Source organism: Anopheles gambiae, chromosome 2, assembly GCF_943734735.2.
Source record: "Anopheles gambiae chromosome 2, idAnoGambNW_F1_1, whole genome shotgun sequence".
NCBI lineage: Eukaryota > Metazoa > Arthropoda > Insecta > Diptera > Culicidae > Anopheles > Anopheles gambiae.
The window spans coordinates 17,221,674-17,241,027 of NC_064601.1; the positions used below are offsets into that span (position 1 = coordinate 17,221,674).

General features: G+C 44.2%; 3 protein-coding genes across 3 annotated transcripts; 2 read left to right on the forward strand and 1 right to left on the reverse strand.

Annotated features, from left to right (window-relative positions):
* The first annotated feature begins 768 nt into the window (after positions 1 to 768).
* Positions 769 to 12,460, forward strand: LOC1269347 (uncharacterized). The gene is made up of 10 exons (XM_307975.6): positions 769 to 1,120; positions 1,219 to 1,601; positions 1,668 to 1,847; positions 1,929 to 2,519; positions 6,406 to 6,889; positions 10,290 to 10,688; positions 10,775 to 11,157; positions 11,230 to 11,409; positions 11,496 to 12,044; positions 12,449 to 12,460. Exons 1-10 carry the CDS (start codon positions 769 to 771, stop codon positions 12,458 to 12,460), a joined length of 3,513 nt encoding a protein of 1,170 aa, XP_307975.6.
* LOC4577450 (cytochrome P450 4c21) lies at positions 5,167 to 7,301 on the forward strand. The gene is made up of 4 exons (XM_001230594.3): positions 5,167 to 5,531; positions 5,622 to 6,004; positions 6,071 to 6,250; positions 6,337 to 7,301. Exons 1-4 carry the CDS (start codon positions 5,180 to 5,182, stop codon positions 6,937 to 6,939), a joined length of 1,518 nt encoding a protein of 505 aa, XP_001230595.3. The 5' UTR covers positions 5,167 to 5,179; the 3' UTR covers positions 6,940 to 7,301.
* On the reverse strand, positions 7,540 to 9,554 carry LOC3290583 (cytochrome P450 4c21). Its single transcript, XM_565608.4, has 5 exons — positions 9,171 to 9,554; positions 8,821 to 9,073; positions 8,626 to 8,752; positions 8,373 to 8,555; positions 7,540 to 8,298 (listed from the first exon to the last, which is right to left on the reverse strand). Exons 1-5 carry the CDS (start codon positions 9,517 to 9,519, stop codon positions 7,711 to 7,713), a joined length of 1,500 nt encoding a protein of 499 aa, XP_565608.4. The 5' UTR covers positions 9,520 to 9,554; the 3' UTR covers positions 7,540 to 7,710.
* Positions 12,461 to 19,354: the final 6,894 nt, after the last annotated feature.

Here is a 19,354-nt window from a genome sequence, read left to right on the forward strand (position 1 = left end):
AGCTCCCCTCACATCTGTTCTTGCTCTGATTGTACAGAGCAAAAAAGTAAAAGTAAAATGTTGTACCTTTTGGTAAACTGATGCTGATCACCTCAGTGGCATCAGTGAAAAACATAACTGCAACCTGCATGAGTGCGGACTTTTCATCAATCCTCGACCAAATCTTGGTGAGAAATAAATTTATACTTAACGGTGCTGCTCTCAATACTACAATTTATGTTTACTTCTTATTTGAAGACAGTCAGACGATCAATACGAAATCCAATCAAACGTAATACTAAGCACTTCTCTCCCTCGATAGTATGTAACACTTTAGTTAGACTTCAAATAAAACACGAAAAGCTAGATAGTCATGTAAAAGCTATGTGACCGAATGTAATTTATTCAAAAGTTAGTGTTCACAAGATCTTTTTTTTGCAAACCCCTATTTTACATGCTCATAGGACTATGCATAAGCACATAAATGCATCGACTTCTGTCGATAGCATGCAATATATATTTTTATTTCTATTTGTTCGACCTGTCCGTTCAACTTCTCTGCTTCTGTTCTCTTTATTCTCAATTTATTCTCTCTCTCTTTACATGTGGAAAATCACATTCCTTGTGGAAGGACTTCTCCGCATTTTAGAAAGGCCTGTTCCCATATCTGCATTCTGCTATCGGATGCTGCGGTCGTGCCTTACAGAAACGATACAGAACACTTCAAGACACCGTTGAAGCTCGGTCGCATTTAGTTTGTGGCTGTCGGCCGGACGAGAAGGAGCAAAAATGTTCTTCATACCTGCACTCATCGTGCTGCTCGCGCTTGTACTCTATTGGAGCAAGCTTTCCCGCAAAACCAGTGCCCAGTTGTTCGGCAGAGATATTCCCGGTCCCCGGTCTTATCCGCTCATCGGTTCGGCCCATCTATTCTTGGGCTCAGACGAGCGAACCTTCAGTGTGATAAATGAGCTGTTCCGCAAATACGGTAGCTTTTTCAAACTATCGCTCGGCCCCAAGACGTTCTTGTGTCTGTCCGATCCGGATCTTATTCAGCAAGCGCTCACATCGAGCGCCTGTCAGGATAAAGCGTTTTTCTACCGTTTTATGGAGCTCGACTATGGATTGATTTCGTCTCGCTGTAAGTTTCGCTCTCAAGTGTGCGTGTGTGTGTGTCATGAAGTGATTGCAAGTGAAATATTCTAAAACACACAATCGTTGTGCCGCTTATTCCTCCAGATACCGATTGGAAGCTGTACCGAAAGTCGCTTAATCCTGCCTTTAACCAACGCATCCTTATCAGTTTCATATCGATCTTCAATCGATGCTCGGAAGTAATGGTAGCACGCATGGCAAAGGAGGCAGATCGTAGACAACCGTTCGATGTACTTCATTACACCGCTCAGTGCGCGCTGGAGATGGTATTCGCTAGCTCCCTTAAGAGCGACATTACGGACGATGCGCAGCTGCAAGAGGCTTGCGAAGCTATCCAAAATATGTGCACCATCATGAGTAGCCGTATGTTTAATGTGCTGCTTTACAGTGACCTGCTGTTTACGTTAACGCATAAGTACCATGAGCTACAGAAGATGAAGGTAAAAGTGGAACGAGTGGTAAATCCGGTGAGTGTAACTTTGATAACATACATGGGTTTGCAAATTTAATGTTCTTGAATGCTACCGATTCAGATTTTGTACGGAAGAAGAGAGAAACTTTCCAAGCAACGATTGGAAAATGCACACTCAGAGGACGAGGAGCATTACCGGAAGCCGATGGTTTTTCTTGATCAGTTGCTGCACATGCAGCGAGGTGGTCAAGACTTGGAAATCCAGGAGATTGAAAACCATCTCAACAACATCATTGCAGCGGTGAGCCATTGTTTGTGTACATGCAAATGTGCCAATGTTGCTTTCATTTTCATCGTAAACATTTTTACATTGATTGTGCAGGGCAGTGATACGACAGCCAGCCAAGTTGCATTCATTCTGTTGATGCTTGCAATGCATCCCAAGGTGCAAGATCGGGTCCACGAAGAAATCGTCTCCATCTACGGTAGTGCCGCCCCGGACTTTTCGTACGAAACCATTTCGGCTCAAACGTATCTCGACCAGGTGATCAAAGAAACGATGCGAATGTATCCTGTGGGTCCAATCATCGGGCGGCAAACGATCGAGACGGTGAAGCTGGGCGATGTGATCGTCCCACCCGGGGTAACGCTGCTCATCAACATTCTAACAGTGCATCGCAACAAGGAGCTGTGGGGTGACCGAGCGCATATGTTCGATCCGGATCGATTCGATCCTGCACAGTACGATGCCAAGAAGCAACATCCCTTCAGCTATATTCCATTCGGTGGAGGGCCCCGAAACTGCATCGGCTATCGGTACGGGATGCTTGCCATGAAAATCATGGTAACACAGGTACTTCGCAAATATCAACTGTCCACACCGCTCACGCCAAGCGATTCATTAAGACCCTTCTTCGCGATAACACTCAAGATTGGTACAGGCCACAGTATATGCGTAAAGCGTAGAACAAATGTCTTACTCTAGCTTTTAATCAAGAACAACATACACCGCATGTATGTTCATGTTAATGCTTGTTTCTGTATTTGTTATGTTTGTGTTTCATCTAAAAAGAATAAAAAAAATCAAACAATAACAACAAATTATTTCTCAAAAAGCATATTATTTTATTCTCTAGTTTTACTCAGTAACAATGACTGGGCCGTTTTGCTTATTAAACTATCATAATATGATAACTGCTTTATTTTAATCCTAGAACGCAAAGGATGAGTAATTGAAATATTTATGGGTTGATTTCCTTTATTTTTTAATCCATCTAAAAATGGCTATGGTCCTTCAACGATAAACAATGTCGTTTAGTTGTATAAGTACAAGTCAGGTGCAGTTTTACTATTTCAACAAAACTTGTAAAATTTATCATTAAGTATCAATCGGTTAACTGATCAATTTCAACATTTTCATCCCCACGATAGCTTGCCGACCTTGAGATTGACTTTGAGTTCGGACAGGAACCCGAATTTGATCCTCATCCGCTTCCCACACATCTGCTCTTGTTCTGGTTGTACAGTGCAAAAAAGTGAATGTAAACTTTTATAGCTTTTGTTAAACTGATGCTGTTCACCTCAGTGGTATCAGCGAAAAACACCACTGCACAATGGGGCAAGGGCGGTCGAAAATATTATTTACTTTTACTCAAAAATAAAACAACAGTATTCCATTCTTGTTGTAGCATCTTTTTTATTACAAACAGAAAATAATCGAACTATAAACAACATTTTTCAACTTTGGAAATAAATTAAAAAATGTATACATTTCTATATCTTTATTTTTTCTCCAAACCTCTTGTCCAAACCTCTCCAAGCTTGTAGTCAACATGCTGTCAAAAATTCAGACTTATTATTTAACCTCAATTGTGGAAAAAATGCATTCAAACATGTTTGGAGCGCGCGCTGTTGTACGGTACAGAAATTGTTCATCTGCACTACCGCACAAACCATAGAACGCCCTGTACTTTTAAAAATTCCACAGTATTTTGTGTATACATGACATTTTGTAACAACAAATCCAAAAACCGTAAAACATGTTTTGTATCTAACGTGGGAAATTTCAGCGATAATGACGAAGATATATTCAATAAACTATACGACTAAAAAGCGTCTAAGCGGAACTATAACCTTAGATCATAGAGGATTGACAATATTGGATAAAATAAATTACTTGAAATGTTTTTTTTTCCTTAAAAATGTCGACCGAGTCTTTTAATTTTTAAATAACGAATTATCTAATGAAGGGTTCTATAAGTAATTGTAAAATGGATGATACCTTTTTATTTTTAACTACTTGATTTATGAATGTTTGAAATTTTGTGTTGGTTATTTTGATCGTTTTTTATTAAAACCAATACAATGATTCTCAATGATTGCCGGTCTCGTAGTACAGTCGTCAACTCGTACGACTTAACAACATGCCCGTCATGGGTTCAATCCCCAAATAGACAGCGCCGCCATACGTAGGACTGACTATCCTGCTATGGGGGGGGAATCAATCAGTCACTGAAAGCAAAGCCCACAAGTGGGTACAGTCAGGCCTTGACCGGCATCGGTTGTTGAGCCAAAGAAGAAGAAGAACAATGATTCTCAAATACAAAACTATGTTGATGACGATTGTATCCACTGATTGAAATACGTGTCTGTGGCGATGTACAGCAATGTGATACAGGGTTTTTACTAATTAGAAATACTTTGGCACCCAATATAAAGACTTTCTCTAGAGCATGAAGACCAACACCTAGAGTATGACGCAATGACCCCCTTGCTCAGCCTCGTTATTGGGTCGAATGTCTATATATTGTGTGCCAAAATATTTTTAACATTTGACAGTCCCTGTAAAAACGCTGTACAGTGCCATCTAGATTTCCAACGCTTAAAATCATGAACAATTTGAACAAGATTCGATATAATACATATCGTAAATAGTACAATAATGACTTATCACCGCGGTTTGTTCGAGGCCGCTCCATAGTGCACTGCAGCCTGTAAGTGTGGTGCTAACTTTTCATCAGTCCTCGAACATACCGTGATGAGAAATAAATTTAAAGTTAACAGTGCTGTTCTCAAGACTCGAATAAATTTTTACTTCTTATTTGAAGAAAGTCTGGTGCAATCAACAAGTTCGTAATAAGATGCACTTCTCTCCCTCGATAGTATCATGTAACACTTTAGCTAGACTTCAAATAAAACACGAAAAGCTAGATAGTCATGTAAAAGCTATGTGACCGAATGTAATTTATTCAAAAGTTAGTGTTCACAAGATCTTTTTTTTGCAAACCCCTATTTTACATGCTCATAGGACTATGCATAAGCACATAAATGCATCGACTTCTGTCGATAGCATGCAATATATTTTTTATTTCTATTTGTTCGACCTGTCCGTTCAATTTCTCTGCTTCTGTTCTCTTTATTCTCAATTTATTCTCTCTCTCTCTTTACTTGTGGGAAATCACACTCCTTGCGGAAGGACTTCTCCGCATTTTAGAAAGGCCTGTTCCCATGTCTGCATTCTGCTATCGGATGCTGCGGTCGTGCCTTACAGAAACGATACAGAACACTTCAAGACACCGTTGAAGCTCGGTCGCATTTAGTTTGTGGCTGTCGGCCGGACGAGAAGGAGCGAAAATGTTCTTCATACCTGCACTCATCCTGCTACTTGGGCTTGTACTCTATTGGAGCAAGCTCTCCCGCAAAACCAGTGCCCAGTTGTTTGGCAAAGATATTCCCGGTCCCCGGTCTTATCCGCTCATCGGTTCGGCCCATCTATTCTTGGGCTCAGACGAGCGAACCTTCAGTGTGATAAATGAGCTGTTCCGCAAATACGGTAGCTTTTTCAAACTATCGCTCGGCCCCAAGACGTTCTTGTGTCTGTCCGATCCGGATCTTATTCAGCAAGCGCTCACATCGAGCGCCTGTCAGGATAAAGCGTTTTTCTACCGTTTTATGGAGCTCGACTATGGATTAGTTTCGTCTCGCTGTAAGTTTTGCTCTCAAGTGTGTGTGTTTCAAAGTGATTGCAAGTGAAATATTCTAAAACACACAATCGTTGTGCCGCTTATTCCTCCAGATACCGATTGGAAGCTGTACCGAAAGTCGCTTAATCCTGCTTTTAACCAACGCATCCTTATCAGTTTCATATCGATCTTTAATCGATGCTCGGAAGTAATGGTAGCACGCATGGCAAAGGAGGCAGATCGTAGACAACCGTTCGATGCGCTTCATTACACCGCTCAGTGCACATTCGAGATGGTGTGTGCTAGCTCCTTGAAAAGCGACATAACACACGATCCTCAAGCGCGCGAGGCTTGCGGAGCCATCGAGAAGATGTGCGCCATTATGAGTAGCCGTCTGTTCAATGTGCTGCTTTACAGTGACCTGCTGTTTACGTTGACGCAAAGGTACCGCGAGATGCAGAAGGTGAGGGCTACGTTGGGACGAGTGGTAAATCCGGTGAGTGTAACTTTGATAACATACATGGGTTTGCAAATTTAATGTTCTTGAATGCTACCGATTCAGATTTTGTACGGAAGAAGAGAGAAACTTTCCAAGCAACGATTGGAAAACGCACACTCAGAGGACGAGGAGCATTACCGGAAGCCAATGGTTTTTCTTGATCAGTTGCTGCACACGCAACGAGGTGGTCGAGACTTGGAAATCCAGGAGATTGAAAACCATCTTAACACAATTATTGGAGCGGTAAGCTATAGTTAATGTACATGCGAATATGGTAATCAATCATTGTTTTCATTTTCATCGTAAACATTTTTACATTGATTGTGCAGGGCAGTGAAACAACAGCCAACCAGGTCGCTTTCATTCTGCTAATGCTTGCAATGCATCCCGAGGTGCAGGAACGGGTCTACGAAGAAATCGTCTCTATCTACGGTAGTGCCGCCTCGGACCTTTCGTACGAAACCATTTCGGCTCAAACGTATCTCGAGCAGGTTATCAAAGAAACGATGCGAGTGTATCCTGTGGCTCCACTTATCGGACGGGAAACGATCGAGACGGTGAAACTGGGCGATGTGATCGTCCCACCCGGGGTAACGCTGCTCATCAACATTCTAACAGTGCATCGCAACAAGGAGCTGTGGGGTGAGCGGGCGCATGTGTTCGATCCGGATCGATTCGATCCTGCACAGTACGATGCCAAGAAGCAACATCCCTTCAGCTATATTCCATTCGGTGGAGGGCCCCGAAACTGCATCGGCTACAGGTACGGGATGTTTGCCATGAAAATCATGGTAACGCAGGTACTTCGCAAATACCAACTGTCCACACCGCTCACGCCAACCGACTCATTGAGACTGTCCTTCGCGGTAACGCTCAAGGTTGGTACGGGCCACAGCATATGCGTAAAGCGTAGAGCAGGTGTCGTACTTTAGCTTTTCATCAAGCAAAATTTACAACGCTTGTATGTTTATGTTACTGTTTATGTCTGTATTTGTTATGTTTGTGTTCCATCAAAATAGGTATAAGAAAAATAAAACAATAGAACCAAATTATATCTCAAAAAGGATATTATTTTATTCTCAAGTTTTACTCAGTAACAATGACTCGGGCGTCCCCACGATAGCTTTGGGGTGACATCAAACTTGGCGACCTTGAGGTTGATATGAGTTCGAACAGTTCGAACCCGAATCTGTTCTGCATCAACTCCCCTTATATCAGTTCTTGTTTTGATTGTACAGAGCAAAAATGTGAAAGTCAAAATTGTGCATCTCTTGGTAAACTGATGCTGTTCACGTCAGTGGCGTCAGCGAAAAACATCACTTCTTATTTGAAGACAGTCCGGCTCAATCAATAAGTTCGTAGTACGATGCACTTCTCTCTCGTGGTGGCATTTATTTGTGTTTATTGTGGTCGTTTATATGTAAAACTCTTAACTTCAAATTCAACTAAAAAGTATCATAACATAAGTTATATAGACAATGCCGTCTGATGCATGAAAGATTTTTTTAAATTATAATATTCAATAATCCAAATGGGTTTTATTCATTCATTTGTTCTTAATGTTTTTTCAAGAACGTGAACTGGCAGGTTTTAACATTTATATTGTATACCTAATTACATGTTTAGCATCCACTATTTCAAAATCAGTACAATCTAAGAAGTATTCCTTCCATACTACCATACTGAAAGTCATCACTCAACACTCAAACATCAATTGATTGGATCTTAAATTTATAGCCCTGCGACAGCTTCAGCGTGATATCAAACTTGTACTGCACCTGCTCGTACTCCAGGTCGGTATAAAACCGAAAACTGCGCAACAGATGGACCAACACCAGCTTCATCCCTTGTATTGCATACCGCTTGCCGATGCAATCTCTCGATCCCATACTGAACGGTGCGTACGCATGCGGGTGGCGACCTTGCGACCGTTCGGGCAGAAACCGATCCGGATCGAAGCGTTCGGCATCCGGTCCCCACACGTCTGTTCTTCGGTGCAGCGCAAAAATGCTAAACAGAAAGTTCGTCCCGCGCGGAATAACGTTACCATCCACCTCGATGTCTTCGCTGCATACCCGACCTAGTAGTGGCCCAGAAGGACACAAACGCAACGCCTCCAGAATGCATCGCTCCAGGTACGGTAGCTGGCTTAACGCTTCCGGTGTCGTCTCTAGCTCCACTCCGGTAGGAAAAACGGCCATAATTTCCTCACGTGCTTTCTCCTGTACCTTTGGGTGCATTGCCAGTAGTGTAAGGTGATTGCATAGTGCTAATGCCGACGTGTCATTGCCCTACCAATGATAAGGTTGTATAAAGTGCGAGAATAAAAACATACTTCACACCGTAAAAGTTAGCAAATGCTTACCCCCACAATTATTGTAACAGCGTGGTGCAGTATTTCGAGATCTGGAAATGGTTCACCCGCACGCTTTCCCTTTACCAAATGTTCGACGAATATCTGTGGCTTACGATACTCGATGTCATCCTCTGCTTCGTTGCGCTTGTCAGTATTTTCGTCTGTCAAGGAGGCTCTTTTTCTGTTGATAATCTACAACAAATCGAGTCACGGTGTAATTGTTTAATGGTACTCGATAGGCACTCTACATTACAGCACTTACCGAGTACACATATTCGTAAAACGTCGATCGTAGGTACATTTCTTCTTTGTAGTCGGAAGTGAGCTTGTATATAAATTCGGGATACTTCGATACAGTCACAACGCGCCTTGCGATTATTTCAAATGCTCTGCAAATTATCCAAATTACTATGATTAATCTCTGCCGAAATTTGATTGTTTCGTCGCTTGTACGCACTTATCTATCATAGGAACAAATTTGTTCGCTTCCGGATCGTCCAGAATGTTCGAGCCAAACGTTGATCCACACACCATGTCCAGCGTGCAGCGGCTACAGTGCTTCATCACATCCACTCGGGACAGATCGACCTCCTGCTTGATTGCGTTAACCATTTTCCGCGCACACTTGTCAAATAGCGGAAGAAAGCTATCCAAAATTCGTTTGTTAAAGGACGTGTTGAGCGTTTTGCGCTGATGCTTCCATAAACCATCTTTAAAATACACAGACACACACACACATATTAGATTATTTTGATATTGAATTATCATTTTTCTCCTATTTTTTGCTATTTGAATTCGTTCACTTACAGGGTGTGGCAAACAATCCCTGGTCGAGTTTGAAAAAATCGTACAGCATCGGTTTGTTCATCGACTTTGGATTGTCCAGCACCGCATGCATTATATCCGGATGAGACGAACACACAAACAGCATCAATCCCAGCCGCAATTGAAACAGACGATCATGTTGCAGGTAAGCGCTTTTGAATATTTGGAACACTTTTTCGGGCAATTTGCCCAGCAGCAGCAATGAGTGGCCAAACACTGGCACGTAGGAGTGAAGCATCTCTATCTTCTCCGCAAATTTAAACATTTTCTGATGCTTCCGGTACAAAACTGCACCGAAAATAACGACAAGCGTCAGCAGAAATAGCTGCATGATCACACTTTTCTTATGACGACACTCGCACACGTACCACTACTGAGCGACGAGTAAATGATTGCAAAGCCTTATATCTATTCAGTACAAGCTGTTTAACAAGCGAAAACAAATTAAGTCTTGGATCGGAAGTGGAATTAGGTTACATTTTTAGCTCGTCTTCAGACGGAATTTTTTATATCGTTGTTCTCATGACGTGGAACGTTTCGTGCCTAAACAACATCGGTCGTCAGAACTTTGCCCTCAGCGTCATTCGATGTCCATTACCGTAGATTTTACAAGCTCGTTACTACCCTGCCACTTTTGTACCGCAGTACTCATTTCATTATCATGGTTATTCTGCTAACCCTGACGCAAGCTCGGTGTCAACCCTAAGAGTAGCAAAAAATATTAGAATAAATAAGAAAGTTTTCGCGAAAAGAACATATTTGACGACAAAGTCTGGTGGTATGGTTTTACCCAAAAACAAACAGAAACCTTCAGCATCAATGTAAAGATGAAAAAAAAACAACATCAGAAAGAATAACCTCACAGTGAACTATTAAACCTGCCGCCATAAATGTTTCTTTTTTGCGACGGTACTTTAACTCGACCGGTCTTTTATGATTCAGGGGAATGGCTACTAAATCCTACAGCATCTAGTGCGGTAGACTGCTTAAAAGAGATGACCAATGTCTCTAACCATTTTGTTGTCTGATGGAAGATTGAATGTTAACTCAATTAACAAAAAATAATAACATTACAGAACACTTCAAGACACCGTTGAATCTCATCCGAAATTAGTTTGTGGCTGTCGGTCGGACGAGAAGGAGCGAAAATGTTCTTCATACCTGCACTCATCCTACTGCTCGGGCTTGTACTCTATTGGAGCAAGCTCTCCCGCAAAACCAGTGCCCAGTTGTTTGGCAAAGATATTCCCGGTCCCCGGTCTTATCCGCTCATCGGTTCAGCCCATCTGTTCTTGGGCTCGGACGAGCATACCTTCAGTGTGGTGAATGAGCTGTTCCGCAAATACGGTCGCCTTTTCAAACTATCGCTCGGCCCCAAGACGGTCCTGTGTCTGTCCGATCCGGATCTTATTCAACAAGCGCTCACATCGAGCGCCTGTCAGGATAAAGCGTTTTTCTACCGCTTTCTCGAGCTCGACTATGGATTGATTTCGTCTCGCTGTAAGTTTCGCTCTCAAGTGTGTCATGAAGTGATTGCAAGTGAAATATTCTAAAACACACAATCGTTGTGCCGCTTATTCCTCCAGATACCGATTGGAAGCTGTACCGAAAGTCGCTTAATCCTGCTTTTAACCAACGCATCCTTATCAGTTTCATATCGATCTTCAATCGATGCTCGGAAGTAATGGTAGCACGCATGGCAAAGGAGGCAGATCGTAGACAACCGTTCGATGTGCTTCATTATACCACTCAGTGCACACTCGAGATGGTGTGCGCTAGCTCCCTCAAGAGCGACATTACGGACGATCCGCAAGCACGTGAGGCTTGCGGAGCTATCGAGAAGATGTGCGCCATTATGAGCAGCCGTCTGTTTAATGTGCTGCTTTACAGTGACCTGTTGTTTACGTTAACGCAAAGGTACCGCGAGATGCAGAAGGTGAGGGTTAACCTGGAACATGTAGTAAATCCGGTGAGTGTGGCTGTGATGACATTCGTGGGTGTGCAATGCAGTTTTTACATTGTTTGAACGCTATCGTTGCAGATTTTATACGGAAAACGAGAGAGACTTTCCAAGCAACGATTGGATAACGCACACTCAGAGGACGAGGAGCATTACCGGAAGCCGATGGTTTTTCTTGACCAGTTGCTGCACACGCAGCGAGGTGGTCGAGACTTGGAAATGCAGGAGATTGAAAACCATCTTTACACAATTATTGGAGCGGTAAGCTATTGTTAATGTACATGCGAATATGGTAATCAATCTTTGTATTCATTTTCATCGTAAACATTTGTACATTGATTGTGCAGGGCAGTGAAACAACAGCCAACCAGGTCGCTTTCATTCTGCTGATGATCGCAATGCATCCTGAGGTACAAGATCGGGTCCACGAAGAAATCGTCTCCATCTACGGTAGAGCCGCCCCGGACTTTTCGTACGAAACCATTTCGGCTCAAACGTATCTCGAGCAGGTGATCAAAGAAACGATGCGAGTGTATCCTGTGGCTCCACTTATCGGACGGGAAACGATCGAGACGGTGAAGCTGAGCGATGTGATCGTCCCACCCGGGGTAACGCTGCTCATCAACATCCTTACCTTGCATCGCAACAAGGAGCTGTGGGGTGAGCGGGCGCATGTGTTCGATCCGGATCGATTCGATCCTGCACAATACGATGCCAAGAAGCAACATCCCTTCAGCTACATTCCGTTTGGTGGAGGTCCCCGAAACTGCATCGGCTATCGGTACGGGATGTTTGCCATGAAAATCATGGTAACGCAGGTACTTCGCAAATACCAACTGTCCACACCGCTCACGCCAACCGACTCATTGAGACTGTCCTTCGCGGTAACGCTCAAGGTTGGTACGGGCCACAGCATATGCCTAAAGCGTAGAGTAAATGTCGTACAGTGAGCTAGCGGAAGGTGAAATAGATACGGAACAAATACTGATGTGAATTTTTTGCTAAACACAACAAATCAAGCAGTATTGTGGAGTACAATGTTATTTTAAAAATTTAAACACAATTAATACTACAAGAAGTAGGTAATACCAATTACTCAAAAGTAATAACAAATGAAGAATAATGAATAACTTAATAAAGATTTACTTAAAAAAAACCTGTTAAATCTTGGACAAACGATAGATGATGAAAATAACAATAATGCTCACATGAATCACTGATTAGTGGAACAAACAAAGAAATTGGAAAATCCCACACATCTTTTGACCATGTGATCGTTTTCATTTTCATTTGCTTGCAGTGCTTGCCATAAACGATATGCGCCTGTTGCTAGGCAATCCGCATTACATTCAGCATTTGTTCAGCAAACATGTCTTCAGTGGAGGGCAATCGAGGAGAAATTTTTAAACAATTAAAACATCGGCATAAAAATATATAAATAAATAAACAAATATCGGCATTAATAAGGCGATTATTACTTCCTGCTATTTTTTAGGTGGATTTGCTAACGATTTAGTTATACACATTAAATGCTAAATATGCTTCAAAACACTGCTTTAGCAGGAATAGTACCAGGAAATTATAAAAGTTCTTAATACAGCAACAAATATTGTATTTTACCACAATCTATTAGGTATCTTTGACGATGAAATAAGAGTAGTCCGCTTGTGGACAGAGTATTCGCAAATCAACCCTTTACAGCTTTGTGCTCTACACTTAATGTCGACCTTGAACTGTTTAATTTTTGTTTGTCCCCTTCAATTTTTGGAGAGTTCGAGTGTTAATGTGCAGTTGATTAGATTATATGATAATTACATTTATGCATCAGTTTCATAAATTTCTCATTTTACATTACCATTACCAAATTACATGTGACAGCGTATTCGTATCGAAAAGATCCGTGCAGAACCCAAAGGTACTTTCGAGAATGACTTCATTCGTCGGATCCAATTGCAAATAGGTTAAATTTGAGCACAGCAACGCCAACCATGTTAACCTAATCTGATAATCATCTGTATTGCATTTCACAAGTGCCCATTTTGTCAGTCTGATCCAGATTCTCTTTCCCCGAAACCAACCACGATCAGATCTGTCAGCCAGCAAACCAGCCAGCCACACACTAGCACGTGTATCTCCGTTCAACCACGCCACCACCTGTGTGCACTTTGCTGCAAGCCACAAAATAAGCCACCGCCAACAATATACGCACTGCCTCCGCCGGCACACTTCTACCGCTGGCTCGAAAAGAAAGTATGCATCGGATGAAAAACTACTCAGACGCAGCAAACAATGCAATTTACTGCGTCATGTCGCGCAGGGAAGGTCATGGGAAAATCGGTGACAGACGTGTTAGCATGCGGATGCAGCTGCAATTGCAAGACACTGCGCGACACTGCACACATACACGCACACGTATACAGGTCGCTCTGATGCTGCTACCGATTTGACACACATTTTGGCCACACATATATCATCTGACGACTCCGCCGAACGGCTGCATGTGCAGGCAGAGCGAGATCTGTTTTTCTCCCCTAAACGTAGTGTTAATTTTTTAACAGATTTTAAGAAACCACTATCGAAATAGAGTTTCATAAAAGCTCAGCAGAACGGTAACGAAACTCGCAGCTAACAGCTTCGATTTCATTTTCAGCAAACTATTTACATGTTTACCAAACCGCCCCGATTCCAGACACGTTCCAACGCCCCGGCGATGCTCGATTTTTTCCACTTTCTTGCTGCGAACTATCCGTGCGGAATCCGTAAATCCCCACCGACACCCAGCGCTAACATATGCATCAACAATGTGCAATTAACCGTTGCCGATGGCTCCTCATCCTAAGCACCTGCCGGTGCAGCAGTTGCGTGGAGAAACAAGAAGTGAACCAAGAAATGGAGGAGGGGGCGGGGCGAGGGGTGAACCGCTGATGAAGAAATGAAAGTGAAATAGCAAAACAGCAACACCAGAGATGCATCTACACAGACAGAGGGGTTAGGAGAAGTAAAAAAAACCGAGTGGTAAAAAAAGAAACCCGAATACAAAACTCGACCCAAAGCACACAAAATAGCCCGCTCTGATGGGGAGGAAAGCTTTCGATGCCTCGATGCGTACTGGTATGGAATGAGGCGCAGAGAACAAACAAATACACGTCGAAAAAGATGTAACAAAATGTTGAGAAAAGCTCGGACATGCCGCCCCCCGGCAGCCTTAAGGCCGCACTACTAAGCGAACTACAGGATTTGCTAATACAAAAACACCAATCAAACGGCTAGTCATCGTCCGAGACTTGCCAAACCGGTCGATCGATAAACTTTGATGAGTGTTTCGTGGTGGAAAAAGAAACACGATTAATCGAAATGCAACTAAAGTGCAAACATTGGGCTGTAGTAGCAAAAACGAAATCAACTAATGTGTGTGTGTCGATGTGGATAAAGGCTATTGGAATTGGGCAGGATGCACCTGTGTGCTCCTGTGTGCGGTTTTTGGCCCAGTGGATGCGCTTGAGCCGCGTGGTTAATGATGCTATTGCATAATGCCTGTGGTCTGTGCTGGAGGGGTCAAACTAATTAAGAGCCTGTGCGCCGGGTTGATGGGGAAAGGATGGTAGGAGCGTCTGTGTTTGACGGACGGTTCCATGTTTACCTCACGTTTGTTTTACTAACGCCCTTTAGCTAGAGTAATGATACGTTTCATTAACCGCTTCGGACAGCACTTGAGGGGAAAATAAAAAAGAAGCAGACAGGTTGAAAATCTCAACTACTGAAATGGAATCAAAGTATCGAAGAAATATTAAACAAATATCGAAAATTAAATACATTGCTGTCATGATCAGCCTGAATTTTTCATGTCTTTTGATTTTAGAAAACATAAAAAATATCTTCCATGCATAGGAATTAATAACAACACGCACATATTCTTTCTACACGGATTTAAAGATACAACTGAAAAGTTACTCAGAAAGTATCGAAGGTTTCACTCGTAACACCAATCTAAACCGCCTCAACGAAAGTATCTTTGCAATTGCGTTGTTCTCTCGTCATGACTCGTTTCGCAATGACCTTAGCAAATGAAGTGGAGCAGCATGTGGCTCGAAACCTTTTTTAATGTTATTTAAAATATTTTAAAAATAAACATCAATCAATATCAAAGGTAGGGTACAAGTCAGGTGTTGTGATGAGATAAAGTCATTTCTATTTTCTACGCAAGATCAAACCTGTGCAACAAGCAACATTCCAATACGCAATGATACGGTTTATCAGGTCACTCAGGCCACTCACCATCGCTACACAAAACTAGACGGGGAATATGCACCGACCCAAGCCCATTTGGGGGGGAAAGCATTTTGCTGGACTGGAAAAGGGCACCACAGCCAGCCACACAAAGCAAGCAAGCTAGCGGGCCGGACAGGCAGGCTGCCAGCACACCAGCAGTACACGTTCCAGAAAGAGGCCACCCGTGTTCCGGGTTTGCCGTGGAAGAGTGCCGTGGAAGAGTGCCGCATTATGTAAGTGCCAGAGAACGTGCGTTTGCCCGCGTTTGGTAAGAGCCAGCAGCTAGAGACAGCAGCCCCCCCCCCCTCCCCTTGGTCGGCATGTCGACACAAACACCGAGAAGCGAAGGTTTGGCCCGGTTCTGACCGACGGGCGATTCCGACCGCGGCTGACCTGAATTGCGTTTCGGTCGGCTACAACGCTTCCGACGCCCGGGTTCCCTCTAGCTCCGATTCCGTTCTCAGCCGCACTGGCAGTGGGCTGGCAGCGGAAGGCAGCAAACAAATGAGATCTTGATTGAATTAGGTGCAGCATCGCATGCTAGTTGCATTTGCACCTTTCAGCCGAAGCCGTTCGGCCGGGTTTGGCCCACTCGCAAGCGTTCACACGATCGAACCGGCCGGCCGGCCATATCAGAGCGTGCACCCCGCGCGGATTGGAATGGATTGGAATTTCACCCGGGCATGCAGCGGCCCCCACTGCCCACTGCCGCAGCGGTATGCCCCGGCCGGACGATTGACCTCGGGGATCCCGGGAGAGTATGATTATGCGCTGCCAATGGTTGCCGTGGTCGCCGTCGCCGTTGCGGCATAAAGAAAGCACCCAAGGAAGTGGTGAATTATTAATGCTTCCACATTTATCATACAACGGGGGCCTGCCGACATCACTGCTGTGTACCCGGTGTTGCGACCGTGCCGGCGTAAGAGAAAGAATGAAGCCCCTCCCTTCCCCATTCACGCGATCGACGCGATCACGAGGCGTGAAAAAAGGGCCCCAGCACCGCCCGCCCCGGAGAAGAGTCGAGAATGCGGGAGAGAACGAGATCGATCCCGGCGATCCCTTCTGCGAAACCCTGGTGCTGCGCAAAACCAACGGTACCGCAATCGCGGTACTGACCGCTGACAAACGGCTCAACACGCTTGTTTTTTCTTGTGCCGCCAGCCCACCATGAGAATGGAGACACGAATGGCAGAATAACAAAAAAACGAAAGAAAATCTCACCTTTGCCAATTTTCACTTTTAATAGCATCGGCGCATCATAGTACCACCACCAGCTGCCCGACGCCAACACACACACACACACTAAAAGTGCACCGTTTCGGTTGCAGTTTAGTACCGGGCTTCCGTCGCTGGCAATGCCTCAGCACACCGTCTCCGCCCGCCTTGGCAGTAAGATAAGCTATCCTTTTTTGTGTTTTTTATTCGCGCCCGCTTATCGCTTGCACCATACCGGTGTCCCGCAATCGGTACCGTTCTACCTACATATGCCCATTTCTTTGCCCTGCTGCTGCCCATCATTAGGCTGCGGCCTAGTCGTTTTGCGCCTCCTTTCATCCATTGCCACCCGGTGCTGCGATGGTGTGCGGAGGAACAAAAACGCACCGGTAGAATATATTACGACCCTCTCCCGTCTCGCTGCCGCATCATTACTACGGCCAGCGATCCAAAAGTGCATTAGTGTGGCATTATCATGGGCGAAATTTATTTGAATTATCTTTCCCGCTTAGCTGGTACTATTGAGCGGAGCTTTTTAAGGTTGTCCTTTATCCTACACGGTAAGCTAACGATGGAGCAGCATTTAAACTGTACAAGTGTTTTCAACGATTGCCTCTAATAGCTGTTTATATTAATGGAAAAAGCTGTAATTTAAATTATGTTTCGCTAGCTGACTGTTTGCTGCACCGACTCAACTCGAACGTTTGTATTGAATCCGGTTCGAAGGACCAAAGTTTTGATTCCTATTATTTCGTTTAAATGGTATTGGTATACAACCTTAAAAGATACCAAAACTGTACCCAATCATCTAACTCACTTCAATTGTTCGCTATTTCTAGCGTTCTTAATACAGCTTTTACTGTCTCACATGAATAATTGTGTTGCTTTGTTACACTATCAACAGACGTGAAGCAATCGGCCGGGCGTCTAAGCTGCGAAATGAAAGTGAAACGATAGGTCATCCACTGATCACCGGTATGTAAACTACCGCAATCGCAAGCGGGGGGGAAACAGACACCCTGCCATTGTCGTCACCAGGCCCAGCCGTCACCTGACACTTCAAGGAGAGGAGGGCGCATCCGTAATGTTACGGCTGACGAAACAATCAAGCACAGCGCCACCTGAAAGCCCATAACCGAACCGATCCATCCATTGCGGTGTCAACCTTACGGTAGGTCGTGTATCGTTACAACCCCCATCAACCTTCGCTGTCACTAATCACTCGAATCGAATTTCGATCACTCTCAGCCGCGAACGCAGATCGAGACCCTTTAGGACAAAGACACACTGTGGCACGGTGGCTTTCAACTGATGCGCAAAGGGTACAGATATCGGGTTAGATGGGAGCTGAAATGGCAAACATGAACATGGAAATTGATCCAAGGAATGTTTGCCCCTACCGACTGCTAGTGCCACTACCCATGATGTCCAGGCCATGCTGCTCTGCCTGCCTTCCACGAACCGAGTCCGCTCACAAGTCGGGCGATTACTTTCGACATTTTCCCGTTCGCTACGTTGACCTCTAGCGCTCATTGCGGATCATCCCTAGATTGATCCCGTTAGGATTGAGCCATGTTTTGTTTTTTTTTTTTGTTTTTAGGCATAACAGCAACCACAACGAAACCCATCGGCAGTCCCCTGCGCAGCATCACAGTGATCAAATATAAAGCAAAACCATGTTCTACAGGCCTACTGAGCGCAGGCGGCTGCCCAGAATGTCCGGAATGATCGCTTCATCCGAAGTCACAGACCACTGTCGTCCGGCTGATGATGATCCGCTTCGAAAGCTCCGCTCCGAAACCCCTTAATTGGGTCCCATTAGCTTCACTTAGCTTTTGGTTTATTGCTTTGTCCAGTGTCCACCCGGGGTCGGTTTTCATCCTCCCACCAAGTCACCGTTTCTCCGACGAAAACCTCTTTCATCTTGGTTGGTTGGTTGCCATTCTTTGGATTCTACTTCCGCCTCGCCAGCCGAAAGGCAAATTCTTCTCCAAAAGCCACCCAAACGGTCGGCCGGAAGAAATCCACCCGGTCTAGCTTTGTGGCACACCGACACACAGCCGGCGGACACAAAATTTCACTTCACCGCGGCAGTTTGCGCAAAGGTTCTCGGTAATGTGGCCCCCCCAGAACAAGCACCGTTGAGGGGTGCGATGGTGCGAGGGCGCATAGGGCTAGCTGTGATAGCTATCACGGAAACTCATCTCAGCCACACATATCGGCTAATAATTTGTTGTGACTAAATATGTCCCAAAACCTTTTAGGGGAAAGGGTGCAGCTAGTGGGGCGGGTTCGCTGATCGCCCACCGCGGAAGGTACGAACGAGGGCTAATGGCCATCAGGCGGAGAGTTATGGCCCATTTAGCAACTACCAAAGTGGCCCGTTAGCACCGTAAGCACCGTACGGAGGGAGTGCTAAAAACATATCATGTTATCGTGAGCTTGAAGCTGGATGGAATAGTGGATACACAGTAAGCGGTCGAATGCTTGGAAGGAATGTGAGTTGTTGAAACACACACGTTTAAAGGAGCTTTGTTATAAAAGATATTCCATATCTTCTTAGTTTCCTAGGTTTCCAGAGTCTTAACAGTGTATAGTTTTTGATTTTTGGAATATAGTATTGTGTATTATGAGAGTCATATTTATCACAATCCAGAATCTAAGCTTTAATATACATATTAATACCATGGGAAATGTACATTAAGCTTTTGAAAATCTCGAT

Coding starts and splice junctions, on each gene's coding strand:
- LOC1269347 (XM_307975.6), top strand. CDS start 769: ATGTTCTTCATACCTGCACTCATCGTGCTGCTCGCGCTTGTACTCTAT. Junction 1,848..1,928: donor TCAACAACATCATTGCAGCG/GTGAGCCATTGT, acceptor TTGATTGTGCAG/GGCAGTGATACGACAGCCAG. Junction 11,410..11,495: donor TTTACACAATTATTGGAGCG/GTAAGCTATTGT, acceptor TTGATTGTGCAG/GGCAGTGAAACAACAGCCAA.
- LOC4577450 (XM_001230594.3), top strand. CDS start 5,180: ATGTTCTTCATACCTGCACTCATCCTGCTACTTGGGCTTGTACTCTAT. Junction 5,532..5,621: donor TGGATTAGTTTCGTCTCGCT/GTAAGTTTTGCT, acceptor TTATTCCTCCAG/ATACCGATTGGAAGCTGTAC. Junction 6,251..6,336: donor TTAACACAATTATTGGAGCG/GTAAGCTATAGT, acceptor TTGATTGTGCAG/GGCAGTGAAACAACAGCCAA.
- LOC3290583 (XM_565608.4), bottom strand. CDS start 9,519: ATGCAGCTATTTCTGCTGACGCTTGTCGTTATTTTCGGTGCAGTTTTG. Junction 8,556..8,625: donor TTTACGAATATGTGTACTCG/GTAAGTGCTGTA, acceptor GATTTGTTGTAG/ATTATCAACAGAAAAAGAGC. Junction 8,299..8,372: donor CTGTTACAATAATTGTGGGG/GTAAGCATTTGC, acceptor TATCATTGGTAG/GGCAATGACACGTCGGCATT.